The sequence below is a fragment of the Bemisia tabaci genome, chromosome 6 (genome assembly GCF_918797505.1).
Source record: "Bemisia tabaci chromosome 6, PGI_BMITA_v3".
NCBI lineage: Eukaryota > Metazoa > Arthropoda > Insecta > Hemiptera > Aleyrodidae > Bemisia > Bemisia tabaci.
Window position 1 is genome coordinate 1,599,159 of NC_092798.1, and position 24,841 is coordinate 1,623,999.

The 24,841-nt window shown below is 39.8% G+C and overlaps 3 protein-coding genes across 3 annotated transcripts in view; 1 reads left to right on the forward strand and 2 right to left on the reverse strand.

Moving 5' to 3' along the window:
* Positions 1-626: 626 nt before the first annotated feature.
* LOC109033906 (very long chain fatty acid elongase AAEL008004) lies at positions 627-10,653 on the reverse strand. The gene is made up of 8 exons (XM_072301181.1): positions 10,404-10,653; positions 7,345-7,472; positions 6,407-6,597; positions 5,856-5,942; positions 3,765-3,821; positions 2,918-3,023; positions 1,885-2,021; positions 627-1,176 (listed from the first exon to the last, which is right to left on the reverse strand). The coding sequence occupies exons 2-8, from the start codon at positions 7,415-7,417 to the stop codon at positions 964-966; spliced, it is 864 nt and encodes a 287-aa protein (XP_072157282.1). The 5' UTR covers positions 7,418-7,472; positions 10,404-10,653; the 3' UTR covers positions 627-963.
* LOC140224738 (uncharacterized) lies at positions 6,473-23,332 on the forward strand. Its single transcript, XM_072301182.1, has 7 exons — positions 6,473-6,607; positions 7,392-7,539; positions 8,608-8,703; positions 9,466-9,557; positions 16,966-17,083; positions 19,194-19,470; positions 22,718-23,332. Exons 4-6 carry the CDS (start codon positions 9,516-9,518, stop codon positions 19,388-19,390), a joined length of 357 nt encoding a protein of 118 aa, XP_072157283.1. The 5' UTR covers positions 6,473-6,607; positions 7,392-7,539; positions 8,608-8,703; positions 9,466-9,515; the 3' UTR covers positions 19,391-19,470; positions 22,718-23,332.
* LOC109033895 (uncharacterized) overlaps positions 10,814-24,841 on the reverse strand; it is a 29,082-nt gene continuing 15,054 nt past the window's right edge. Inside the window, exons 2-5 of the mRNA XM_072301183.1 lie at positions 20,435-20,728; positions 17,541-17,804; positions 15,130-15,615; positions 10,814-13,280 (exon numbers count right to left, since the gene is read on the reverse strand). Of these exons, the coding sequence (XP_072157284.1) occupies positions 13,017-13,280; positions 15,130-15,615; positions 17,541-17,804; positions 20,435-20,728 (1,308 nt within the window). The 3' untranslated portion in view covers positions 10,814-13,016. The remainder of the gene's footprint in view (positions 13,281-15,129; positions 15,616-17,540; positions 17,805-20,434; positions 20,729-24,841) is intronic.

Sequence of the window (24,841 nt, forward strand, 5' to 3'; positions counted from 1 at the left end):
AACAGTTTTTCATTCAAATCTCCGCCTGCCTACTCCTTATCTGCCCATAAGGCATAGTTAAGCTGAAAAGTCAGCATATTTTTTCATTTAAACCCTATGAAATATCCACATTTTATCATACAATCTGGCAAATTTGCTTTAATCTCAGGGAAAATGCAACTTACCGCTAAGCCCTGACAGTTTAGGTAATATAGCGCCAACTACAACTAAAGACAGTAGGACTGAGCCCCACAGCCTGTACGGCTGGACCCTAAATCTGTAGGGCTCAGCACTACTGTCTGCAGTTGGAGCTGTTTACCTAAACTGTTGGGGCTCAGCGCCAAGTTGTTGTTGTTGTTTTGTTTTTTTTTTTTTTTTTTTTTTTTGGTTCATTTATTCATACTTAACAGTATACAAATAAATACAGGATTTTTCGACCAGTGCGTCATACATCTCTGCCTATTACTAGTACTAAAGTACTTATCTACATATTACTCAGATTAATGATTGATGATTGATCTACTTGATAATTCTGAAATTATAACTCTTAATCTAACGCCTAGATCTAGTCTGTCCTACGACCGACAGGATTTACGAAGCATACAACTTAGGTCTAAACTCAAGATGTAAAATTTAAGTTCACTTCATTTATTTATACAAGGTTACCTGCAAAAGCTATTAAGCGCCAAGTTGTTTTTCCCGTGCTGTTTTAGTCGTGCCGCTCTAGAAGGAATTTTTTGAACGTAGAAAAATTCATCGGGACTCAATTGAATTTTTACACGTAGCAAGTACGAGTATTTTTGAACTCAACATTCAGAGTAGTGCGCAAGTTTGTTAAAAATCCGATGGTATTGCTAATTCTCTAAAAAAAACAATAGCTCCTAACTCCAACAAAACACCAATGTAAAATGACGCCTTAAGCTGAAATATTATTGCTAAAAAATTAATAGTAGCTAATCCAGTTCATTGGTTGGCCAGGCACGTTTATTTGTTTTTTTCTTCAATCATCGATGATTCATTTATCTTTGTCTCAATTCGTACTTGATTCCTCTTTTTGTATGACTCGATGTAAAATTTGGCGAAAAGGATGAGGTTAAGGAGAATATTTGCTAACAGCCAATACGCAAGTGCGGTTGAAACCAGGCATCCTTTCCATAATAAAGGAATCATCAAAGTGATTCCGACCACGAATTCAGCCTGTAAAAAGAAGAGAAAGGTAATCACTGATAATGTATGAGGCAGACAAGCAACGTTTTTTTAAAGGCACATAAAAAATACCTCCTCCCCCCCCCCCCCAAAAAAAAATGAATAAATAAATAAATAAATAAAAAAGCATCAATAATTTAATTCATCTACTTCAAATTTTCTTAATGCTTAGCTATGTTTTCCGAAGCAATACAAAATCCTTGCTCATAAGAAATACTTGAGTCAAACGCACACTGAACGTTAAGCAAACAGTTTTGCTACTGCACGTTGTTTACACTTCGGAACTTTGATCTACATGAGACGGGAAAAGAGGAAGCGCGACGTTTGAGGCGCGCAATGCGTGAGGTATCCACGCAGTCTTGCAGGCACTGACGGCGCGCCCTGGACTGCGCGCAATGCGTGGAGTATTCATGCAGCCTTGCAGGCGCTAACATACGTTCTGCGCCGACCGCAGTGTTCAAAGCGATCGTACAGAATCGCGCAGCGTTTTTCAACTTGTGATTTGTGAAGGCCCGACAATTCTATGTCCCTAAACAGTGTGACATACGCGTTTCTTGAAATTTATGTATACGACTTTTTAATATCCATGGTCATAATGAGGTGCACTTGATGGGGCTAAAATTTTCTCGCATGTACCATGTACTATGGGAAGTACTTTAAACGTGCTGAACGGGAAAGTGGTTTAAAAATTGGACTTACGAGTATGAGTTGAGTTATGTATTTTTTCCACCATAGATACTTGCGCACAGATGGTCCGAAAGCTGCCAAGAAGAAGTATGAGTTCATGAAACAGCGACCGAACGCATTCAATGCAGCTATCAGCACAAGATATCCATCTGAAAATTGAGGTTTTTATCAGGGCGGTCACTGACTTTCAAGTAGCACTATGGTGTTTATTTTATGCTATCCAAAATCGCAAATCTAGCAAAATCTAGCTTAATTTTGACATCTTAATCCTTCATACATTAAGTTTTGAAGAACAATAATTCTGTTTTGTAAATCGCAAAAATACTCTTTCTGCCGCATTAGGGGTTTTAAATTAAAGATCGCTCAGTAAATCTCTGTCTATAGGCTTATTTATTTTCAATTCTGAATGATCAATCCTCCCCCCCTTATTTCTCTCTTTCTCTCCCTCCCTCCTTCTCTTCCAATTTCAAATATACTGCTTGTTTTTACATCAATGATTCAAAAGAGTAAAATTTTACGGGCAAAAGGTATTTCAATATTATTTTTTGCCCCTTTAAATCTGAAAGATTCTTGGGATTTTTGTATAGTTTTTACACTTCAATCATTCTGTTTTCTGAAGCAACTCAGGTCAGTCATGACCTGGTTGCTATACTGCCGTGCAAAAGAAGAACGCCTTGTGAACAGTTAAGAGTTGCCAAATTTCCCCGAATAAAACATGTATTTTTGAAGAAAGTTGTGCATATTTCTCCTTAAAATTAACGGGGAACAAAATTGTCTGAAAAATCGAATAAAAATATTCAGAATTTTCCAAGTGAATTCTTTTTTATCGAAGGAAGTATGACAACGCCTCAATGCTCATACGGCTCTCTTCCTTAGCACGACAGTATACAGTTTCTATTCGGGTTTAGTTCAATTTTTAATTTCTAATTTTTTTAAACTGTAACGACTAAAGATTATTCAGACTGATTTTTCGGAACTCATATACATCAAGAGGATACTTAATTTAGTGCTTTGCAAAATTGTCCTGTCTCTGGTATGGACTTACCTGACAAATATTTCAGGTGAATCCATGCTGTGAAAACCGCTGAGATATGGTGAAGGACGAGAACAAATGTAATCTGAGATTTTGTCTTTCTTGAGATGTAGAATATCTGCAGAAAAAAAGGAATGTTAATATTAAAATATACATTCTTCAGCTTATAAAACACAGTTCACCATTTATTTCATATTTTTCAAACGTATATCGAAGCACACAACTCCGTGAGTATGCCCTCACACATTTTGATGGTTCAAAAATATCAGTCAATTCAGCATTTTGATTAATTAAAATTAATGATTAGATGGACCGCATTTAGCGGAGAGGAACTAGGTCACATCGGTCATTACCAAATTGTATTAAAAGGTTTATCTGTAAATTAAATTAAATTAAATTAAATTGTGTTAAAGGTTTGTATTGAAAGGTTTGGATTTCTTGATGTCGATTTAAGTTAAAAATTTCCGTACGTTCTGATTCCGATGAAATAATTTCAAAATTTTGACATAAACCCTGACTTTTGAAGTACGGACCCCCCCGTTACCCCCCAAGGGGCGCCAAGGGGGCTCCGGGACCATGAAATTCGGATTCCTTGGGGTCGATTCCCTATTCAGCCCCGCGATCCTGGACTTCGTGCGACCCAAATTAACCGAAAAAAAGGCCTGGTACGGTAGGTCTGGGCCACCCTGTATATGTAACAAATATTTTCATTTTTCACATTTCAGAAAGCCCAAACAATGGTTTAAATGCCTCCAAGTAGCAAGAGTTCAATATATTTGTATAATAGAAGTTGACTGCCGAAATGAAATGAAATTTAATTCCAACATGAACATTAATTTTCTTGAATTTGAGCTCTTACCGTATCCAATAGATCGAAGACTTTAGACATGAGGAAGTACCAGCCGTAATAGCTGATCTGAAAGAATTAATAAAACTTTTATTATTGATGGTAATCCTGCTAAAAATGGTGCTCATAGGTCTACTTGTAATTAGCCAACGTACGTGTATAGTGGCAGAGATTCCGCTCAATTCAATATTTATTCATATTATTAATTAAACTTTTCTTTTCATTTTCTAAGAGTGCTAAGTATTCCTGATCAGAAACCTCCCTGGTAAAAATTGGCAGTAGAATCTATGTTCCAAAATACCATAGACCTACAGCCGGCTGTAAGATTTCCAATAGCTTCTATAGTCGGCTACACAATTTCTTATATCCTTTTATAGCCGATGGCGATTAAGCAACAGCCTGGCGATAAAGTGTATGCTAAACGTTACTAATTACGGATGCTAGGACTTAGTGAGTTTTTGGACTACCGCTCTCTTTTCAGGCCGTAGTATCTCGATTTATTTTGCGAGGAAAGCTCCGTACTTTTGATGGATGCCTGCCATTCCTAATATATTAGAGCGCCTTCAATTTCGTATGATACTGTGCAATTCCTCTGGTGTGAAATAGTTACTTCAAGCGTCGTGGCACGCTGCGGCGCAGCGGGCCCGGGCGGGCGGCCAGCGCGAATCGCGCATTGGCGCCTACAAACCGAACAGGGATACTTCATGCGTTGCGCAATGCGTGAAGTATCCCTGTTAGGTTTGTAGGCGCCAGTGCGTCGCCGCTTCGCTTTGTGTTAGGCTCTAATATTTAATCTGGCGGAGTCAGGGTTTTTCAACTCATGATTTTGAAATGTTTGCACGCTCTATATGGATTATTCTCATTTTAATTGATTAAAAAAATATGTATTACAGGAAAATATAATGTGTGTTTTGTAAATATTAAGGTGGTTCCGTATCAAACTTAATGATTTTCAAATTACACGAATTTCTACACAATTTCTTATAGCCTTTCATAGCAGATGGCGATAAGGTGTATAATCCGGCGATAGGAACTATAGCCCGCCTTCATAATTTTTTATCACTTCGTATAGCCCGGCTCTATGATTTTCTCCGCTTTCTACAGCCAGCTACATGATTTTCTATCGCCTCCTTTAGCCGGCTATAAGAATTCTTATAGTATTTTGAAACGCAGCTCCTATCGCCAATTTTTACCAGCGGGCCGAATATTGAAATTGATAGACAAAGCTATAGACAAAGATGACAAAAGCGATATGGAGGGAACCTATTGGTGGAAGCTGGTGGTTACAATGGACAAAGGCAGTAGGAATAGACTACTAGCGGCAACCCACGAGAAACCCGACAGTTAGTCTATCATTTTCTCCCTTAGTCAAAAAGAACCACACATTTCAACCGATAGGATCGCTCCATACCCCCCATGTCTTCTTTGTCTATGGCTTTGTCTATCAATTTCAATAATCAGTCCGCAGGGCTGATAAAAATGAATCGTCCCCGAGGACAAAATTAAAAGGACGTTAGTTCCGAAGATCCTAAACACCCCAGATTCAACGCCTATCTAAATTCCTAATTATATCAGTTGCGCCTCATATCAATTAGCCTAAAAAGAGTAGAGAGATTAAACTGATTCACTTGATTTGTTTTCTCGCACAGACGCGACAGTTTGTAAAGGGGATTTCTTTGACATGTGAGCTATCAAAAGAAGGAATAATTTGCAGAAAAATTAACAGTTGAATTGATAGGACTTCACTTAAACTGATATGAGTACAATAATAACTAAATGTGTTAAATGGAAAGTGACACTTCAGCATTCTGGCAATTATTAAAGAAATATTGAAGTGTAGGTACTTAATTATTTGGTATGTTAGTATCTCAATAACAAAACGAGGCAATACGTTGCATGCATATTTCGGCAAAGGGCTTCTTTTTCCATGTGTTAATTTTTTCCATGTATGCACTGCAAGTTTTGATGGATCACACTGTTAAGATTCAAGAAAGGCTTTTTTTTTGAAGAGGGATGCGTGAGCAGCTGGTACGCTTTTCACCAAACACTGTCGTCAGTATATTTTCTGACGAATTCACATATGTAGAGTTGAATAAGACTTACAGTATTGTATAGCGGATTGTCTTCTCTTCCAAGGGGCCGGCAAATTTGTTTTTGTAAGTGAGAGAAACATCCGGGAAATGTAAGTAGCTGGAATATTTAAGAAGAAAAAACGATAAGTAAATTAATGAAAAAATTTCTAAAATGTCAAAAATTATTTTTTTATATTTCTCATTGCATTCGAAAAATGTGTCTCACAATTTCTTTTGATATGAGATACCATACTATGTCACTGTCCATGAAAATTGGGGGTAAAAACTTGGAGTGGAGATATCGGCACCAATGATCAGAGGAATGATATGCAAGCATTTTGACAGAAAAAATACAAAATTCTGAGGTAATAATGATAGATAATTCACGATTTTAAGTATAGTTGTTTCGAGATTCAGCTCTTTGAAATTTTACTTTAGAACGTTTCAGGTTTATATTTTCGGATTAATAGGACCTTCACTCTCCGCCACAAAACTGAAAATTATTTTATGACAGGCAAAAATTAAAATCTAATTTTATCGCCTTATTTGTAGAATATTTAGCTAAGGCTCTTTTAAACCTACCAACCACACGAACCATCCGTTCAACATCACTTGAATAAAATTGTACGCTAATGCGAAACCCTTCAGCTTCAGAGGCTTCCTACTCTCCACGAATCCGGGACCCAATTTCAGACAGAGAAAAGCGTATACACCAAGCATTGCCCCAACCGGCCAGAAACTGTCCATCAGAAACCAACCGCTCACAACATCATCTAGAAAAAGGTATTCAAAATTAGTTGATGAGAATGAGTCCTTGAAAAATTTCAGACTAATGATCCGTCATTGTTCCAATGATCTGCAGGATAGAACAAATACTTATCTAGTCAGACACTAAACACACATCTCACTTTACGCCTACTAATCGGCGACGATGTGTGAATCTTTTTATATCGTCAACTCAAGCCCCCCTTCAATTCAGCACATAGGCAATAAACCTACCAGAAATCACGAGTAGTTAGTTATCTGTTGGAAATACGAACATGCATCATTCAGCTCGCGCATTCCTTTCATGCGGAACCAGTGGCGAGGCATGAATGATCGATTATCCATATTTCCCTATTTGAAGCTACGATAGAGAATAGATTATTAAGATGTTCGCTGCTAACACCGTAAATATCGATCCTTTTTAAGGAAGCTTTGGCAAAGAATCGATTATTGAGACGTTCGTTACGAAAACCCTGTTGATCGATTCTTTTCCATAAGTTTAAATGGAAGATCAATCGATAAATCGCAAAGCACGCCATGCCATTGCTTGCCATCGTCTCGACCCCCGACTCGAGTGTACCTTAGTGCTTTACCTTAGACTGGCGGGCTCGCTCCCCCCCCCCCCCCCCCCCTCCACGCGCAACTCGGAAAATTCGGCGATGGGTGTGATGTATTTTATCGTTCAAACCGAAGAATCACCATTATTGTGTGCCAAAGTACATTTTTGTGGCGTAGGTAATAAGAAACTGAATTACTTGGAACGAATTGGCCACTGATGATATCCATTTTCTCTTGAATCCAGTTGTTCCTGTAATATGCTTGCGCCATCGTGCGACGGTGCGAGTCAAGTAACCTGAAAATCGATGTCTTCAATGCGATTCTCCTGCCAAACAATCACAACGAAATCCTTTAGAAACTCCATGAATCGTGATGGGTCCAGATTTGTCTGGGTCAGTAAGCTCCAATATTCATTTCAACAGAATAACAACTGCATTATTTGAAACTTCCACTCTTGCGTAATGTAATGATTAGAAAATGTCTCACACTACAATTACGTTTTCATGTTATACGTGAAAAGTCAGTTAAAATGGGAGGCTGAAAGTGAAAATGTAACAAATATAAGATGACTAAAACTGAAACTTAGATGGGTTGATTCTGCATCTTCGGCGAAAACAACACTGAAGAATCCTAATAATTTACTTTGGGAGAGTATTTCAAATTTAAAGAAAGCGATAACATGAAAATGAGGAAAACACAGTCGAAGTCGTGACAGAATGGGCCTATTGCAAACTTTTGCTAGAGCAAAAATAAGAGTTTCTCGCAATCAAAAATGTCTCAAAACTCACGATAAGTGAATCGGCAAAGTCTGAAATGCACTTCTAACTTCGCAATCTGCGTGAGAAATTCTCGTTTTTTTTTTTAAGATTCCCGCTTCAAAAACGATACTACGGTACGGGTGAACATTTCTTTACACGAGTCGTTTCCATCGAACTCCTGCTAATTGTAAGTGGGATGCTACTCAATATTCATCATATGACGGGAAGAGATTCTAACCGATAACAATCGGCGTGTGTACATTCACATTTTCCTTGCGTTGAGACTGATGAGAAATATCCGCCTTGATTGACCTTTTATGCTCCCCTCGACTTACGCCCGAAAGCGTCGGCTATGATGAATATTGTTAAACATCCTATTTAGGAGGGGTTGAATGGAACGACTCCTTTAACAAAATGTTCACCTGTGACGCAGTATCGTCTTTGCAGCGGAACCTCAAAAAACGCAAATTCCTTACGCAGATTGTGAAATTAGGGGTGCATTTTAGAATTTGTCGATGCACTCATTGTGATTTTTAAGACATTTACTATACGAAACAACTCCTAGTTCTGCTCTAGTAAAAGTCTGCAACAGGCCCGTGTTGACAAATCTAGTTGTTTTATGCAATCTACTCCTAATAGATGGTCGAATCAGTTCCTAAACGCTTACACTTATTTTGCTGTAAAACAATATTATTTTTTAAGGGTCGTAGGTGCCGAAAACTCCTAAAACATTCCATCTCCGGGATGGTGACCCCTTTTCGACATTGACGGGCGAACATTATTTGATCAAAAGTATCGGTAAGATGAAGCTCTCTCTCTCTCCTTCCCTCCCCCTTCCCCTCAATTTGCAAGCTCTGGGATTACTTTAATTGGCCTTTCATCCCTACCCAGGTAACACAGTGCGACGAAAATACAAAAAAATTGCCTTTTTTTCATAATTTGGTCAATGAATGTCTATTTTAAACGATTAATTAAAATACGGGGTTCTAATCACTCTTTGTCGGATCGCATATACGTTACTGGTCCTCGCTTTATTTTTGGGATCCGAACTTGATATTTTTGAGAACATATTCAATTTTGGATCCATTATGAAATCTAGTACCGAAAGTAGTACTGAAGTACCGATCAACGCGTGCCCCATGTTTGAGAAAGGGAGACAATTTGCAATGCAGTCAAAAACAGAAATTGTCATTTATTCCAATTTTACCACAGTTAGTTTCAATCAGAGGTGCCCCTTCCGTCGGTGAACAGACAAAAAGCACAACACTCAGGTGCCAGGGCAATAATTCTGTCACGTAATTGTAATTTATTGCGATTTGTACTACTTGTGTGATTAGATCGGAAAATACATAGTAGTTTATAGTTAGTTAGTTAGTTATTATAATTTTGAGACATTCAGCGACTCAGGCTATTAACGTCTTTACAGGTAATTTTGAAAATATATAGGAGTATAAACGAAAATTTAGATTTTTAAATTAAGAGAGGTGAAGAGTTTCAGAATTTTGGTGGTAATATTAGGTTCATCGCATGTAAGAGGGTTTGTATTTCTGTTGATTGTAGGGGAGTAGATCTGTGATTGGAGATGTCGGAGGGAAGAGCAGTCCATAAGTATGTGTTTGATGGTTAGAGGTGATGAATTGCAGGAGTGGCAGGTGGGTTGGTTTTCTTTAGATATGATATGATTGTGAGTGAAAAAAGTGTGACCTATCCTGAGATGTGCAGTTTATAGAACTAAAAGCTACTAATGCGATATGTATGTATACAGCCGAAATCTGCGTATCTCTGTAAACGACGTTGCAAATCTCTACTCGTGTAGTATTTATTCCGAGAAAAACAAACCAAATTTGTTTCTCGAAATTTTCTGCGAATAATCTTCGCATATTCAAAAAAAAATATTTTTTTTTTCTTAAAAAAATATGACATAATTAATTACATCAACCAGTAATATAAAAATTAAAGTAAGTACCTTTGACAAAAGTATTATCAACAGTGGCGTGGCGTGAATTGCGATGTATCGATTGTTATGTCATTTAAACCTATGGTAAGTAATCGATTATTGAGGTGTTCGCTGCGAACACCCTGTCTATCGATCCTTTTCCATAGGTTTCAATGGCATAACAATCGATTTATCGCAATTCACGCCACGCCACTGATTATCAATTTCATATATAATTAAATATTTTGAATTGCTGCAGTAGACATGCGCTCTTTCCCATTTTAATCATCGATATGTCAATTAACAAATGGACTGCATTTTGCAATTAATAACTACTATTTCAAGTTCATCAAAAAAGCACCAAAGCACCTACCTGCACAGGAAATCTAATAGTACTTATGTCATTTTTGAAATGAGCTAGAAATCGTAGTCTCCTACTTCAAAATGTGGTCCAGATTGATGGACCGAGAAACAAAATAAGGCAGTGCAATATTAAAAGTGGGCTTTCGACCAACTTCTTCAATTGAAACTGACGGAAACATTAAGAAAATGCAAAAATTACCTCAGTAATGTTCGAATAGATGTCAAATATGATGACACACACCAGGTACTTATTCGCGCAGACGATGAGCCGAAATTTCTGTTGAAATTGAAACAAAATGAGTTGAGAAATGAGCTTAATTAATTCAACTGTTAATTTTAGGCATCATCTTGAGGCACATTTTGCGTGACTCCTTCATCAATTGATATAATGTTAGAGATAAAATGAAGAGAGGACGAAATAAATTAAATATGGATTCTCACTAATATATTCATTGAAGTTATTCTCTCGAGCTTCCTTCGAGGACAACTGTGCGGAACCTTCAAACTTTCCCGATCTACTAAAATGTTCAAAAATTAATAAAATTAAAATAAATAAAGAAAAACTATGGGGTAAGTAAGGAAAAAAATAATTGTACATCTTATTTTATGTAACTGGATTTTATTTGTTAACTGCTTATTGTTAGAAGTAGGTTTACTTGCACAGAGGAATCATCGAAAATAGAGCTAGTTCTATACAAACATGACTACAAACCAAGTATAGAATAGGTGATAATGATGTAAATCGACAACAATGAGATGCGAAATATGGTTGAAGATGTTGTACGTTTAAAATAAAACAAAGGATAGAATAAATTTCTGATTCATTCACTTATCGTTTTCGGATAAAAGCTGGCTGACGCAGGAGTTTTGAACAATAAAGCATGAATGATAACAGTATTGTAGATAATTGACAATGATCATACTTAGGAATTTTCAGAATTAAAAGTTTCATGAGGAAAGGAAATCGCACCCCATTTACTCTACCTACTAAGGCACCAGCGGTAAACTTGCTTTATTTTCTTGGAAGCTCCTGATTTTATTAAGTTAGATATAAGCTATTTTTTTGGACCCCAAATGTTTCGTCGAAAATCGCATTACAAAAGCAAAAAAATCTGTGAGGTCAGGAGGAAACATCTGTTATTACTTATTATTGCACCTAAATAATTTAGAGTAACAGTGGGAAAAAATTGGTTTATTTGCAGGGTCGGATTTAGGGAGGTGGCAAATTTTGCAATTTTTTTAAACATGGGTATCAAAAAAATGTATTTCGGATTCAGAAAAAAAATTACGAACGAAAAAAGCCGGCAAAATCTCTCATTTCCCGAGAGTATAAAACTATAGTAATTTCTGACTTTTTCGTCTTTTGCTGGTAAAAGTGCAGCTTTAACTTTCGTACAAAGTATCGAGACTTTATGCTAGTGTGGTCAGGGATTTCAAAAAAAAGTGCGCCCAACATGAGTATATAAACGCTTCTTATGCATCCCTTCGGCAGGTCCATATTTGATGATTCTTAATGATGATATAAAACGGACTAGAAAGGGGCGGCAAAATACAGGCGGCCTATGGGCGGCAAATAAGTAAATCCGGCCCTGTAAACAATAATAAAGTTATTTTACGTAGGTAAATCTATATCAACAAAGACACGCTTCGACAATTTGCTCCATTAGAACATCGTTCAAACTCACAAAGTACACTCGTGTACCTCGGCTTTAAACGGGAAAAGGACGTTTCAGAATCGGAAGAGGATTCGTGGTCAGTTGATCTGTAGAGGTCATCTCAAATAGAGTGTTTATGCAATTCCGTGAGTGGGGGAGGGGGGGAGGTTTCATTAAGCCGGAATTTCGGGGAATATAATGGAAGATGGAGGGCATCTGAAAAACGGGGTTCTCTATGTCATCTCGGAAAAAGAATTTGGGGTCATTTCTGATTGAAGATTAGGGTTTATCTCAAAAAAAAATTAGGGGTCATCTCAAATAGTTCCGAAGAAAGTTCGACTAGATGTAGGGTTAAAAGACGCCTGAGATGGATTGAAACCACCTCGTCGCTTGAAAAAGGAACATCGAATCCACATTTTTCTTTTATAAGCCCTCGAGATCAACGTCTAACATTTGAATCATTTCCAACATTCTAAGGAGCAACAAATTGAGGAAAAACATGGTGAAATTTCGTTAAGGAACTTTTCAGTCTTTTGCTCAGTCAGTGAGCTTCATATCGGAAACTCCCTATGAATTTGTCTCATCGTCACCTTACGGCCAAAGTGCCACAAGCACCGTGCGATGTTTAAAATTTCCCGCCGCCCTTTTATTTTTTTTACAGGGATATTGTTCGACGAAACTGTCCGAAAATTTCACTGAATTTTCTTTGCGCTGCCGATAAAATTCAGTAAAAGTTTCAAACAGATTCAACCAAGAATTTCTGTGTAAAAAAATAAAATGGCGGCGAATATTTTGTAACGTCGCGTGGCGCTTGTGATACTCTGGCCGGGAGGTGACGTCGAGTCACAACCGAAGCGTGTCTTCAAAGTCTAATCAGACGGCCGTGAGGAAAAACAAGCTATAGCCTGTGTCACACTATCAAAACTAGCCATCAAAATATCGAGGTCAGGTGGTGTGATTGGCTAATTCGATGACTTGGACCAATCACAACACTTGACCTCGACATTTTGATAGTGCGACACAGACTTATGAGGATTTCCACTTGAACCTCAAAACGCATCAGGATTCGTGCTCTCAAAGGCTCACATGTGATGCAGAGTTTTTCCCTTACATCCAAAATGGATTCTATTAGATTATTTTCCACGAGGAGAATGGATTCATCTCCTTTTGACAGGGGTCGGTTTCTTTGGGGTTCTTTTGCTGATCTCGGCGCATCTGGGGATGTGCCTCTCGGCGGCCTGCTCGTTGAACTTCCTGCCGCAGTGAGGGCACGGGGTCAGGTGGGAGGTGTCCATCGGGGGTGGCGGCGGTAGGTCAGACAATTTTCCACCCTTCGCCACATGTTCTTGCGCTAATTTGGCCGCTCTTATGTTGTTTATGAATTCCTCGTGCTTTGCTCTCCAGTTGGATTTTTTCGGCGCCTGAAATTATACATATTCAATATCAAACGAGAGACAACAGATCAGCCATCTTTCAAAGCAATGGTTCACCAGACAAGGCACGAAGGCATTCTGATACATGTTTCAATGATGTTCATGATACAAAGTTGGAACAATGTAAACAAACCCCAACCCCTACGCTCCTAGATTGCCCAACTGTAAACAAACAAGATGGCGACAAAGTTCTACAAAGTTCTAGGCCTGATTTTGGACGTGATAGACATTTTTTATATCCAACTTCTGAATTGAGTTTGAATTTCGGATCGTTCTGTGATGGATATTTTGCCGAAAATTAACCTTTGAGTGTGATTATCATTCATACCGCAGCCGATAATACGTGTTCCTCTGGGTCGGGTTTGTTTACATTGGGCCGAGTTTGGAGCTCGATGATAGCCTAAAACTGATGAACCAATCAGAGAGCGGCACAGAGATGGCAATATTCTATTCTCCCGTATATAGGTACTCTATCCAAACCGTCTGCATGAACCGTTTCATCAATTTTACCCAGCCATTCTTCAAACTTATTATCTTTACTCTGTTTCTACAGTTTCAATTTAATGCTGCATCATCGTTTCTAATCACTCCAAATATTGTGCGGCCGCTAGTCAGCGCGAAAAGCATATTAGCGCCTGCAGGAGTGCAGGAATACTTCACGCATTGCGTCTAACACACCACGGTCGCTGGTCGGTGCGACAAAACATATTAGCGCCTACAAGAGTGCAGGAATACTTCACGCATTGCGCCAAACACAGTGCGGTCTCTTGCCGGTGTGATGCATATCGACGGTGAGACTACCAGACCACGTATCTCGCATTGGGACGTCGTAGACTTCCTGTCATTCTTCATTTTTTAAATAGAAAACTATTCAACGTTAGCGTTCGGAGGGGGAAGGGGGTTCAAAATACGCTGCCGGCGATCGGTTTTTCGCTTAAATCTCAAAAACAATCAATCTTACGGGAAAATGTCATTGGGCCTTTTATTAAGAGCACAAAATTTTTTATGAGAAACACTATAAATTTATTAATTTGTGACTTCCAGTTTTCCAAACCTAGAGTACCTATATACGGGAGAGTATTGCCATCTCAATCCTTTTATTACAGAAAAAGTGTGCTGCTTTCTGATTGGTCGGCAGTCGGCTATCATGGAGCCCCTTTGGACCAATGTAAACAAACCCCAACCCCTCCGCTTTTAGTTTGGCCAACTGTAAACAAACAAGATGGCGAAAAAGTTCTACAAAGTTCTAGTCGGACTTCGGATCGTACTCCGATGGATATTTTGCCGGAAATTAACCTTTGAGTGTGATTATCATTCATTTCTCAGCCGATAATACGTGCTCCTCTGAGTCGGGTTTGTTTACACCGGGCCAACTTTGGAGCTCCATGATATACTGATGAACCAATCGGAGAGCGGCACAGTGATGACAATACTCTCCTGTATACAGGTACTCTACTCGGAACTGGTCGACCAGAACATGGCGCTAGTTCTCCCATTGACATTGCGACTCTATATACCCTATTCTTTTTCCATAAACTGCAGTGCTGAGGAAGAACACCGTATGGACATTCGAGAGTTGCCAAATTTCCTCCGATAAAATGTTTATTTTTGAGGAAAATTATCAATATTTTTCCTTGAAATTTTCAGACTTTTTAGATCAAATCACGAACAAAATTATCTGAGAATCGGAAGAAAAATATGCATAAAATTTTTTGATAATTAGTGATTTGTCAAAGGGCATTTGGCAACGATCGAAGGCTCATCTGGCGTTTTTCCTTACTACGGCAGTACAGGTACCCTGGTTAAATGGGTGAAAATCTCACCGGTGGGTGGGGACCTTGCCGCCCTTCTTGGTCAAGAACTGGGCGGCCTCGGTGCCCTCAAGCCGCTGCTTGACGGGGTCGAAGGCCTTGCGCTTCTTCTTGGTCGTCTTCTGGCAGACCTTCTTGTGGGCGGCGATGCGGTCGGGCGCGAAGCTCCGGAAGCAGATGGGGCACTGCTCCAGGCCGGGGGGCACCGGGCGGCTCTTCGGGTCGAAGTCCGTCGCTGCCTCGTCCTTGGGCGCCGCCTTCGCTCCCACCCCCGCCCCCGCCCGCCCCGCTGGGGCCTTGGGTTTCAGCGGCGCCGGTTTCACGGCCGGTGGTTTCAGGGATTTGATCACCGGGATCGTCGGTTTGGCTGTCGTCACAGTCTTCGGCGGGCTCAGAGTCGTCGTCGTGATGTTGGGGCGCGGAACTCGCCGGCCCGGAGCTTGGGGTGGAGCTTGCGGCTTTTTCTCCTCTGTGCTCGCCACTTTCGTCAGACCGCCGATCGGTTTCGGAGGCTGGAGGAAAAAAGAAAGGACATAAAATGAGGCAAATTCTGTAAATTGGACGTATTTCTGTTAAACGGAACTAAGCGCCATCGGGGGAGGAAGGGAGAGGGGGGCTTGGATTGGCGAGTGTTGCGGAACGCGATGCTCGTTCCGTCCTATATTCGCAATGCTTTTCCATGGCGCTTAGTTCCGTTTGACAGAACGCGCTATCCGGGATTTTAAATCCTCAACAGGAACTCAATTTGGCGCTTCCCTGGTAAAAATTGGCGATAAGAGCTGCGTTTCAAAATACCATAGGAATTCTTATAGCCGGCTAAAGAAGGCTACAGAAAATCATTTAGCTGGCTGCAGAATGCGGAGAAAATCATACGGCCGGGCTATACGAAGCCATAAAAAATTATGCAGCCGGGCTATAGTTCCTATCGCCGGGCTTTACACTTTACCGCCTGGCTGTTGCTTTTTCGCCATCGATTATAAAAGGCTATAAGAAATTGTGTAGAAATTCGTGTGCTTTGGAAATCATTAAGTTTGATACGGAACCACCTTAATATTTACAAAACACACATTATATTTTTTTTCATCAATTAAAATGAGAATAATCCATACAGGATGTACAAACATTTCAAAATCATGAGTTGAATAACGCCGACTCCGCCACATTAAATATTAGAGCCTAACACAAAGCGGAGCGGCGACGCACTGGCGCCTACAAACCTAACAAGGATACTTCACGCATTGCGCAACGCACGAAGTATCCCTGTTAGGTTTGTAGGCGCCAATGCGCGTTTCGCGCTGGCTGCCCGCCTGCCGCGCCGCAGTGTGCCACGGCGCTTGAGGCAACTATTTCACACCAGAGGTATTGCACAGTATCATACGAAACTGAAGGCGCTCTAATATATTAGTAATGGCAGTCATCCATCAAAAGTACGGAGCTTTCCTCGCAAAATAAATCAAGATACTACGGCCCAAAAAGAGAGCAGTATTCCAAAAACTCACTAAGTCCTAGCATCCGTAATTAGTAACGTTTAGCATACACTTTATCGCCTGGTTGTTGCTTAATCGCCATCGGCTATAAAAGGCTATAAGAAACTGTGTAGCCGGCTATAGAAGCTATTGGAAATCTTACAGCCGGCTGTAGGTCTATGGTATTTTGGAACACAGATTCTACTGCCAATTTTTACCAGGGTTAGTTCCGTTAAACAGAAATACGTCCACTTTCTTTCGTTTTGATCTCAAAGAGGAATTAGGTCCAAGTAATTTTCTATAGGTATTAAGTGCAAAACCTCTTTCACTGCAAAGGAAACAATCCTTGACGGAGAGAAATGTGTTTGGATTCTAATGAAGTTCTTTCGGTTCCAGAAAAATGTAACTTTGTCATTGTTGACAAAATTGGAAGCCTGGAGCACTGGAATTTTGGAAAAAAAGAGGAAGAAAATAAGCCGGTCGAATTTGGAAAAATCTCTGATCAGCTTTTTAGGTATCTAAACAAAGTCTTCAAATGGCGTACTTTTTCTTTCAAAGTAAAGGCTTAACATTTTTCAAAATTAATTTTAAAAATTAAAAATTGTAATACCAAGTCCACTAATAACAAGATTTTACTTATAGCTAAATACACGTGCGTTTGAGGCACTGCGTCCTCATGACGCACAACCGTTGAGGTGCGGCCCTGAGTCACCACCCCCCCCCCCCACCCATCTCCATGTGAATACTTATCCAGAGGCACCTGGTATCCGGAGGATTTTCAACCTTAGGTACTGCAACTTGCACCCCCTCCTTAATATCCTACCTCATGTAATTTTCTCCTCTTTAATCCCCACTCTTTGCTGACTTGGTTTTGGCCCGTCTGCAAAGAGCTCCTAGGAAAACCCTTCTTTTTCGGGAGATTTTAAATCGATAATGTAAAATAATAATAATCGTCACCATCTAGTGCCTACCTCGATTTTCCTTTTGGGCGAGACTGGTAGGCGGGAAATTCCTCTGGTGATAGCACTGACATCCTTGGTGGGCGACATTTCCCCTTTGTTGGTGGTTATGCCACTCTGAGCATTGAACTCTTCGCCGATCCTGTTATCGGGTTTCTTCTCGGAGATGAGCGGTCCGCCGATGTTGGGCAGCTTCGTGAATATCACAGTGTTGATGTTGCTCAAGCCTTGCGTGTCGCCGTTAAGCCCCGGGCTTTTGTTGAAACTGAACTTATCCTGCAGACACCAGCGTTGTGAAGCATTAGAGATTTACAAAGTATTTACTTTAAAAGCATAACTTCATGTCTTACTCATTGGTCGGCTATGTCTTATCGCTGCCTCATCGTGCCTTTGTCAGGTGGAATGGACGACATACTGTCGGTAACTTAAGGGGTGCCGTTAGCTTGTCGTGAGTTCAACCTGTCATAGGCACGACAAAGCAGTGATAAGACATAGCCGACCAATCACGCTCCGCTTTTTAACCTATGTCATCGTCTACCCGACAAACACAAAATTTCAACAATTAGGCTGCAGCAGAGATATAACATTTCTTATTCCTCGAGTGTTTTAATTTGATAGTGCCGACGGGTTTTCCTACGTCGGTGCTATCATCATTATTTAAAGTTAAGTGTCTTTTACCAATTATTGTCCACGTCGTCCTTCAGGATGCTGCACTGTGCGCTTGTGCGACATGCGCACAGGCGCCTACAAACTTAACAGCGATACTTCACGCGTTGCGCAATGCTTGAAGTATCCCCTTAGGTTTGTAGGCGCCAATGCGCGTTAAGCGTTGGCCGCCCGCCTGCCGCGGCGCGTCGCCTCAAGCAACTATTTCACGACAGAGTTTTTGCACAGAAACAAACGAAATTGAAGGTCCAGCAATTCCAGCATATTAAGAATGACCGGCATCCTTTAAGAGTACGGAGCTTTCCTCTCAAAATAAATCAATATACTGCGGCACAAAAAGAGAGCGTTAGTCCAAAAACTCACCGAGTCCTACCATCCGTACTCAATAACGTTTAGCATAACTGAAATCATTAGAGAAAAAAATAACTCGATTTAGGCAAAAAATTCTTAAGTATGCCATCAAGAAGATTCTGTTTTGATCAAAAATAAAATCGCTGAATGAAAGCGGGTTTCTGCTTAATGTAACTGACTTTTCTTTTTATATACACATATTTTCTTCTTAACGCAGGCATTCTTTTCTTTATCGAATCATTAGGAAATCTTCTCGGCGGTATAATGCTTGAATCAAAGCACTTTTTCCTCTAATGAAGTTCAAAAATCATGTTAAACGTTATCGAATACAGATATTATAGGACTTAATACGTTTTTCGACTACCGCTCTCTTTTTGTAATCGTCACTCGATTTAATTTGCAAGGGAACTTCGTGCTTTTGAAAGGTGCCATCGATCATGATACGTTGGATTGCCTTCAAGCTCGTATAATACAGTGCAACCTTAGCAGTGTACCTTTGCTTCGTGGCGAAATGTGACCGAACTCTCTGTATCATCTCGGTCCAGTTGAAGATTTCGATCTCATGAACTGTAAGTCCGGTTTGAAAACTTGAATAATGAGTCGGTTGTGCTGGTTACAAAATTGTGTTTTGATGGTTTCATCTTACAGATTGGACAAAGATTGGATCCCTTCAAACGTTAAGTTTCCACTCCAATATCAATGGAGGAAGCGCTCATTGGGTGAATGACGTCATCCACCGCGTTTCGCTAATTGATGAAATCAAGGTGGAAGAAACCATGGTACGCACAATCCCGCTGGATGACGGAAACGCCTTTTTGATGAGCGGCATTTTCGTCAATACTTGACATAAAAACTTGGGGTTTGGACAGATCCTATTAACTTTTGCTTGTCAATACGGCGGTTACATGATATCAACTAAGATCAGGTCACCATTCAATTTTTTATTCATTTTGTCGTTATTTGCAGCTGAAAGTGAGTCGGTTTTGGCTTGAAACGTTCTAATTTTTAGTGTTTTTATGTTATTAGCCTTGTTTACCCATGTTCTTGAACTAATCCTATTGGACGAATCCATGCTAAAAGGAACTATGTGCATAAGGTTGCTTGCAGCAGTTCCTTTCAGCATAAATAATGTACGTCCTGTTGCACTTATCAATAAGCTTGAGCTATCAAAAAACCTTTCTACGACCAGTACAACCAACCCATTTCGTCACCTCCCGGCCAAAGTATCACAAGCGGCATGCGACGTTTCAAAATGTCTGCCACCATTTTAATTTTTTTTACAGAGAAATTGTTCGTTGAATCTGTTTGAAAATTTTACTGAACTTTATTGGCAGAACACAAAAAAAAAAAATCAGTGACATTTGCGGACAGCTTCGTCGAACAATTTCTCTGTAAAAGAAAAAAAATGGCGGCGGGAACTTTTAAACGTTGCATGGCGCTTGTGATCCTTTGGCTGGAGGGTGAAGATTTGATCAAGTCTCTTTTCTTCTTCTTCTTCTTCTTCTTCTTCTTCTTCTTCTTCTTCTTCTTCTTCTTCTTCTTCTTCATCTTCTTCTTCTTCTTCTTCTTCTTCTTCTTCTTCTTCTTCTTCTTCTTCTTCTTCTTCTTCTTCTTCTTCTTCTTCTTCTTCTTCTTCTTCTTCTTCTTCTTCTTCTTGTTTCTTCTTAGAGAGACCCTGAGGCATTTTAAAGCGTGAGTGCCAGTGGCGTGGCGTGCTTTGCGATCTATGGATATTTCCCCATTTGAAGCTGTGGTAATAATCGATTATTAAGGTGTTGGTTGCGAACATCCTGTTTATCGATACTTCTCCATAAGTTTAAATGGTAGATCAATCGATATATCGCAAAGCACGCCACGCCACTGCGTGAGTGGACAGGAGTTTTTTTTACCTTGAGCCTGAGGTTTGAGTTGATCTCGTCGAGGTTGAGGATGGGGGTGTGTAGGGGGATGGTCTTGGCCTTGACCCCTTTCTTGAGGGGCTCCAACGGGAAGCTCTTGTCCCAGCCGCGGGCGGTGGCGCCGTGACTCTTACTGCGCGGGCATCGCCGCTCCTGGAAGAACTGCCGCACTTTCCCGCCCGTCACTGAGGAATCGCTGAGGGCGCTGTTGATTCGCTCCAAATGCCCCTCGCTCAACCCTAGCGCAAGGTCTTTTTCCAACGGGGGCCGAGTTTCCACCTCTGCCTGAAACATGTTGACAAAATTTAGAATTCTTCCATTTAGGGAGCCAGACACTTGAAAATTGAAAAAAAAATGTTTTTTTTTTTTTTTTTTTTTTTTTTTTTATTTTTATTTTCTGGCTAATTTTAATCTCCAACTCCTCACGTTTAATTTCAGACCAAGTTTTACTCGATCCGATGAGTAGTTTTAAAGTTTACCTGCGTTTTAGTGAGGGAAGGTTTGCAGATTTTGAAGTCAAAATTAGACTAAAACTCAGGTTGCTCGGCCCTCCCTCGCTATGTTCTCTCCTGTTTTAATTCCTCATTTCCCGAAAACTACATTTTTCAGCACTCATGTACCTTTTTCTCAGGATCCACCGAACCGATTTTCAAAAACTTTGTTTTGTTCTAATTCTTGCACTCTCCTGCACATTTTAATACGAGCTTTTCCAAAATTTCGAGCTGGATTTTATTTAATTTGATTTCAAATGTCCAAATTCTATGATTTCTAACAAAAAAATTCAAAAATTCACCAAAATTTCAATTTTTTAAATTTTAAATAAAGCCCATGTAAAAATTTTCAAGAGGGTTCAAAGTTCAAAACAAAAAACAGAGAAATAATTTTTGTTCAGTAGATCCTGAGAAAAAGGTACAAACGTTAACAGTGGGAAGATAGGGTGTCTGGCTCCCCTTAATTGGACGTATATCTGCCAAACGGAACCAGAGACAGGTAGGAAAGAAGGGGTGTGCCAGTTAGTCGAGGACCGTAGGAATGAGTGATGATTATAAAGCGCCAGTGACGTCAGCGACGACGACAGGGACGAGAAGATTCAAGTTGACGACATTTAACTCATGAGACCTGTCCCCGACGCTCTCGTTATACACGCCGATGGCTCATGAGTGCCGCATTCAGTTTGGGTTGGCACATAGTTCCGTTTGACAGAAGCACTCTCATACACGTTTCCTAATTGAAATTCCATGCAAAACACAATTCGTGCGACAATCATTCCTAAAATAACTCTCACCCTAGATACTTGGACGTATTTCTGTTAAACGGGATCAAGGACAGGTGGAAAAGAAGGAGTGCGCTCGTCAGTTCTCGGCCATGAGAAAGAACGGGAATTAACAAGCACCAGTGACGTCAACGCAGGGACGCACACACTCATGAGCCCTGTCCGCAAAGCTCTTGTCACATGCTTACAGCTCATAAATTAGCATATTCAAGTAGTTGGCGCTTGGTTCCGTTTGATTTAATGTAAAACCCGGCTTTTCTATTTCCACGAAAGGAATCACGCCCGCATTCTCATTGTTTCTTGCAGCTCACCACGAGCACTCCGCATCTTTCCCAAACGCCTCTGGTTCCGTTTGGCAGAAATACGTCCAATTTACGTTTTTCAATGCTTCAATTCAAACAGCTATTGCTCATGAGAAAACAAAAGTCGATGCGATGTGAGCCACACTGTTTACTAAACGTTACTGTGATGGTCTCTGCAGTATGGAAATATGGCAACCTTTATCTCGGTGCCTCGGCTCAGCTGCTGCACGTTGCGTTGTGAACACTTTGAACAACATGAGGCGGGCACGATGGCACATAACGGGTCTGTTTCAATAATACCTGAGGAAGTTCTTTGATTGATTTTTTTTCTATCGACGCTGATCATGAGCCAATGAAATGAACTAGGATAGTCATTCTGCCGTGCCAAGGAAGAACCCGACTTTTCTGGAAAAATTTCGCATATTTTTTTTTCAAGATTTTCAGAAAATTTTGCTTGTAATTTAATCTGAAATATCTGAAAATATCAAGGGAAAAAACGAATAACTCTCCTTAAAAAAATTGTTTTATCGGAGGAAATTCGGCAAATCTCGAATGTTCATACGGCGTTTTTCCTTAGGTCGGCAGCATCAATGGTCTCGGTTTCTATCATACTATTTAGTTCCTGTGGCGAGAATGTAATATTTTTCGAGGATTGCACTTTTCAAATAACTCTTTCCTGATGTTCGGTTCAATTTACAGAGGCAGCTCATTGCAAAAAGAATTTGCATCAAAAATTGCAAAAAAGTCATGAATTTTCCTAAAATATTGAGGGTGGACAACGAGGTCATTGTAAGCTACGCACATATGAGGGCCTTCCCGGCGCGCCGAACTGGCTTGTTTTATTAGTTTCCTGTCTCCATTGAGGAATAAACACTCCCACGGGCCGTGCAAAATTCGGCATAATGAATTTCAATAATTACTCCGTAGGTATCACCGTGATCGAAGAAGTTAAGTAGCTTTCAGTAGATACCGAATGACCAAATATGCACATGAGTTTTTGCCGGTTGTAGCACTTTTGAGTGGGTACAACATTTTCTACAAGTATACATCACTGTGGAACACGTTCAAAAATTATTTTTATCGACTCCTGGACTAGCTCTGAACCATGATGTCGATGGTTGAAGTCGGGAAATGCTTATAACGTCGTAAAGTATAAAAATCTCCTATTTTATTTTATTTATCTAAATAGACTACTAACCAAAATATAGTTTTAAAATATTATGAGAATATTATTGAATAAAATTAAAAAAATTTGCAAAAAATTTTGGGAAACAGCATGATAAATTTCCATTCAAAATATTAAAATTTTCGTCTTGAAAACGAGAGAACCAAACTGCACGTCAACCTTGCAAAACTTCCATTTGTGATCAGATCATTTCCTGGGAAACTGTTGAGCATTCATTGAAACTTTTATAGAATTTTTTTCTGATTTCACGCAAAAATCATAAAAATTTTGTAAAATCAGCAAAAAATCAGCAAAAATATCGAAATTAGCATCTTGTTCAAAATTGAATTATTTAAGTCAATTTTGCGACCCTAGAAAGGGGTCACGTCCTCTTATGCGACGAACGACAAAATATGCGGGCGGAGATTTGCAGAAGTACAATCGTATTGCATTTTGCAATTTGGAACTATAAATTCTGACTCTTCTGGAAAAAACGTTTAGGTGCATAGGGAAACTAAAGGCACATACGTTGTCTTTAAACCGGGCAAGATAATTTATAGTTCCAAATTGCAAAATGTAGTCCAATCAATGATACGCATATTTTGGCTAGATAGTCATCGATATATTTTAAATCGATTACTCTGAAAAGATTCTAGATGCTATTTGGAAAAATTTCGGCACTCAGAATTTACTTGTGCTGCAGGTATTCATATTTTTAATTATATTTTTCCATAAAAATAGATCGTAAACGATAATTCTTACAAAATGCATATCATCTTCTCAAAATGCAGAAATTGCCGTGTTAGGATATTATGCTACAACACGTCTCTCGCTCAAATACAGAACTGGTGGTTCTCATCTGGTCATCAGATACGCTGAGATCCTTAGTCATGCATAAGAGGGAGCGACGATATATCAACAGCGGAACTAATGAATACTACATCTCGATTACAGCCCCGGCGCAGTCTCTCAAAAGTTCTTCTTTTAATTTGTAACATATTGGTAGTGGCACTTAATTAACTTGTTAGGTGGGTATGTAGCCAAAGTGCCAAAAAATATGCAAGAATTAACTTACATTTCGCGCAAGTCTGCTATCAAAAGTTAGAGGGCCGTCAAATGTTGATGAACCCGCCATCTTACATTTGATCGTGGGACACGGGCTTTTAAGTGAAACTATACTAAAAAAATGAAGCAAAATTTCCTTGAGTAAAAATAGTCCCGGCTCCATTTAAAAATAATTGCGTCATGGAATCATCAAAGATACGAGCTTTGCCATCGATCTCAACGTGGTGAGGAAGATAAGAAGGGGAGATGGACGTCCAAGACCGTTTCAATTTTCCATCCTGTTCCCGCCAGCAGCGCTAATTTTCCTATTCACGCGTTGAAGTCACCAGCCGCTTATCGAAATGTATTATTGCGAAGCTCTTTCTTGTATTGTAATCGGTAAGGAAAGCCCAGAGGCTACTATCAACTGGACCTACTAAGCAGAAAGAAACCAAGCCACAATAGCTATTGCCAAATTTAATTGGGAAATTTAATTTTTCACATGAAAACGGTTGTTCGGATTACTGTGCAAATAAGAGGGAATTTTATGCATTGCACGAGGCAAGTTCCCTAAAATTTTCAAAGGAATCCGCCAGTGGCGTGGCGTGAACAAT

Excerpts from the sequence above, each read along its gene's own strand:
- LOC109033906 (XM_072301181.1), bottom strand. The coding sequence starts at position 7,417 with ATGGCGCAAGCATATTACAGGAACAACTGGATTCAAGAGAAAATGGAT. Across the intron at positions 3,822-5,855 it reads ACAATCCGCTATACAATACT|ATCAGCTATTACGGCTGGTA; the intron begins GTAAGTCTTATT and ends TAATTCTTTCAG. Across the intron at positions 1,177-1,884 it reads ACATAACTCAACTCATACTC|GCTGAATTCGTGGTCGGAAT; the intron begins GTAAGTCCAATT and ends TTCTTTTTACAG.
- LOC140224738 (XM_072301182.1), top strand. The coding sequence starts at position 9,516 with ATGTGTTTGATGGTTAGAGGTGATGAATTGCAGGAGTGGCAG. Across the intron at positions 9,558-16,965 it reads ATGAATTGCAGGAGTGGCAG|AAAAATGTAACTTTGTCATT; the intron begins GTGGGTTGGTTT and ends TTTCGGTTCCAG. Across the intron at positions 17,084-19,193 it reads ATCTCTGATCAGCTTTTTAG|ATTGGACAAAGATTGGATCC; the intron begins GTATCTAAACAA and ends TTCATCTTACAG.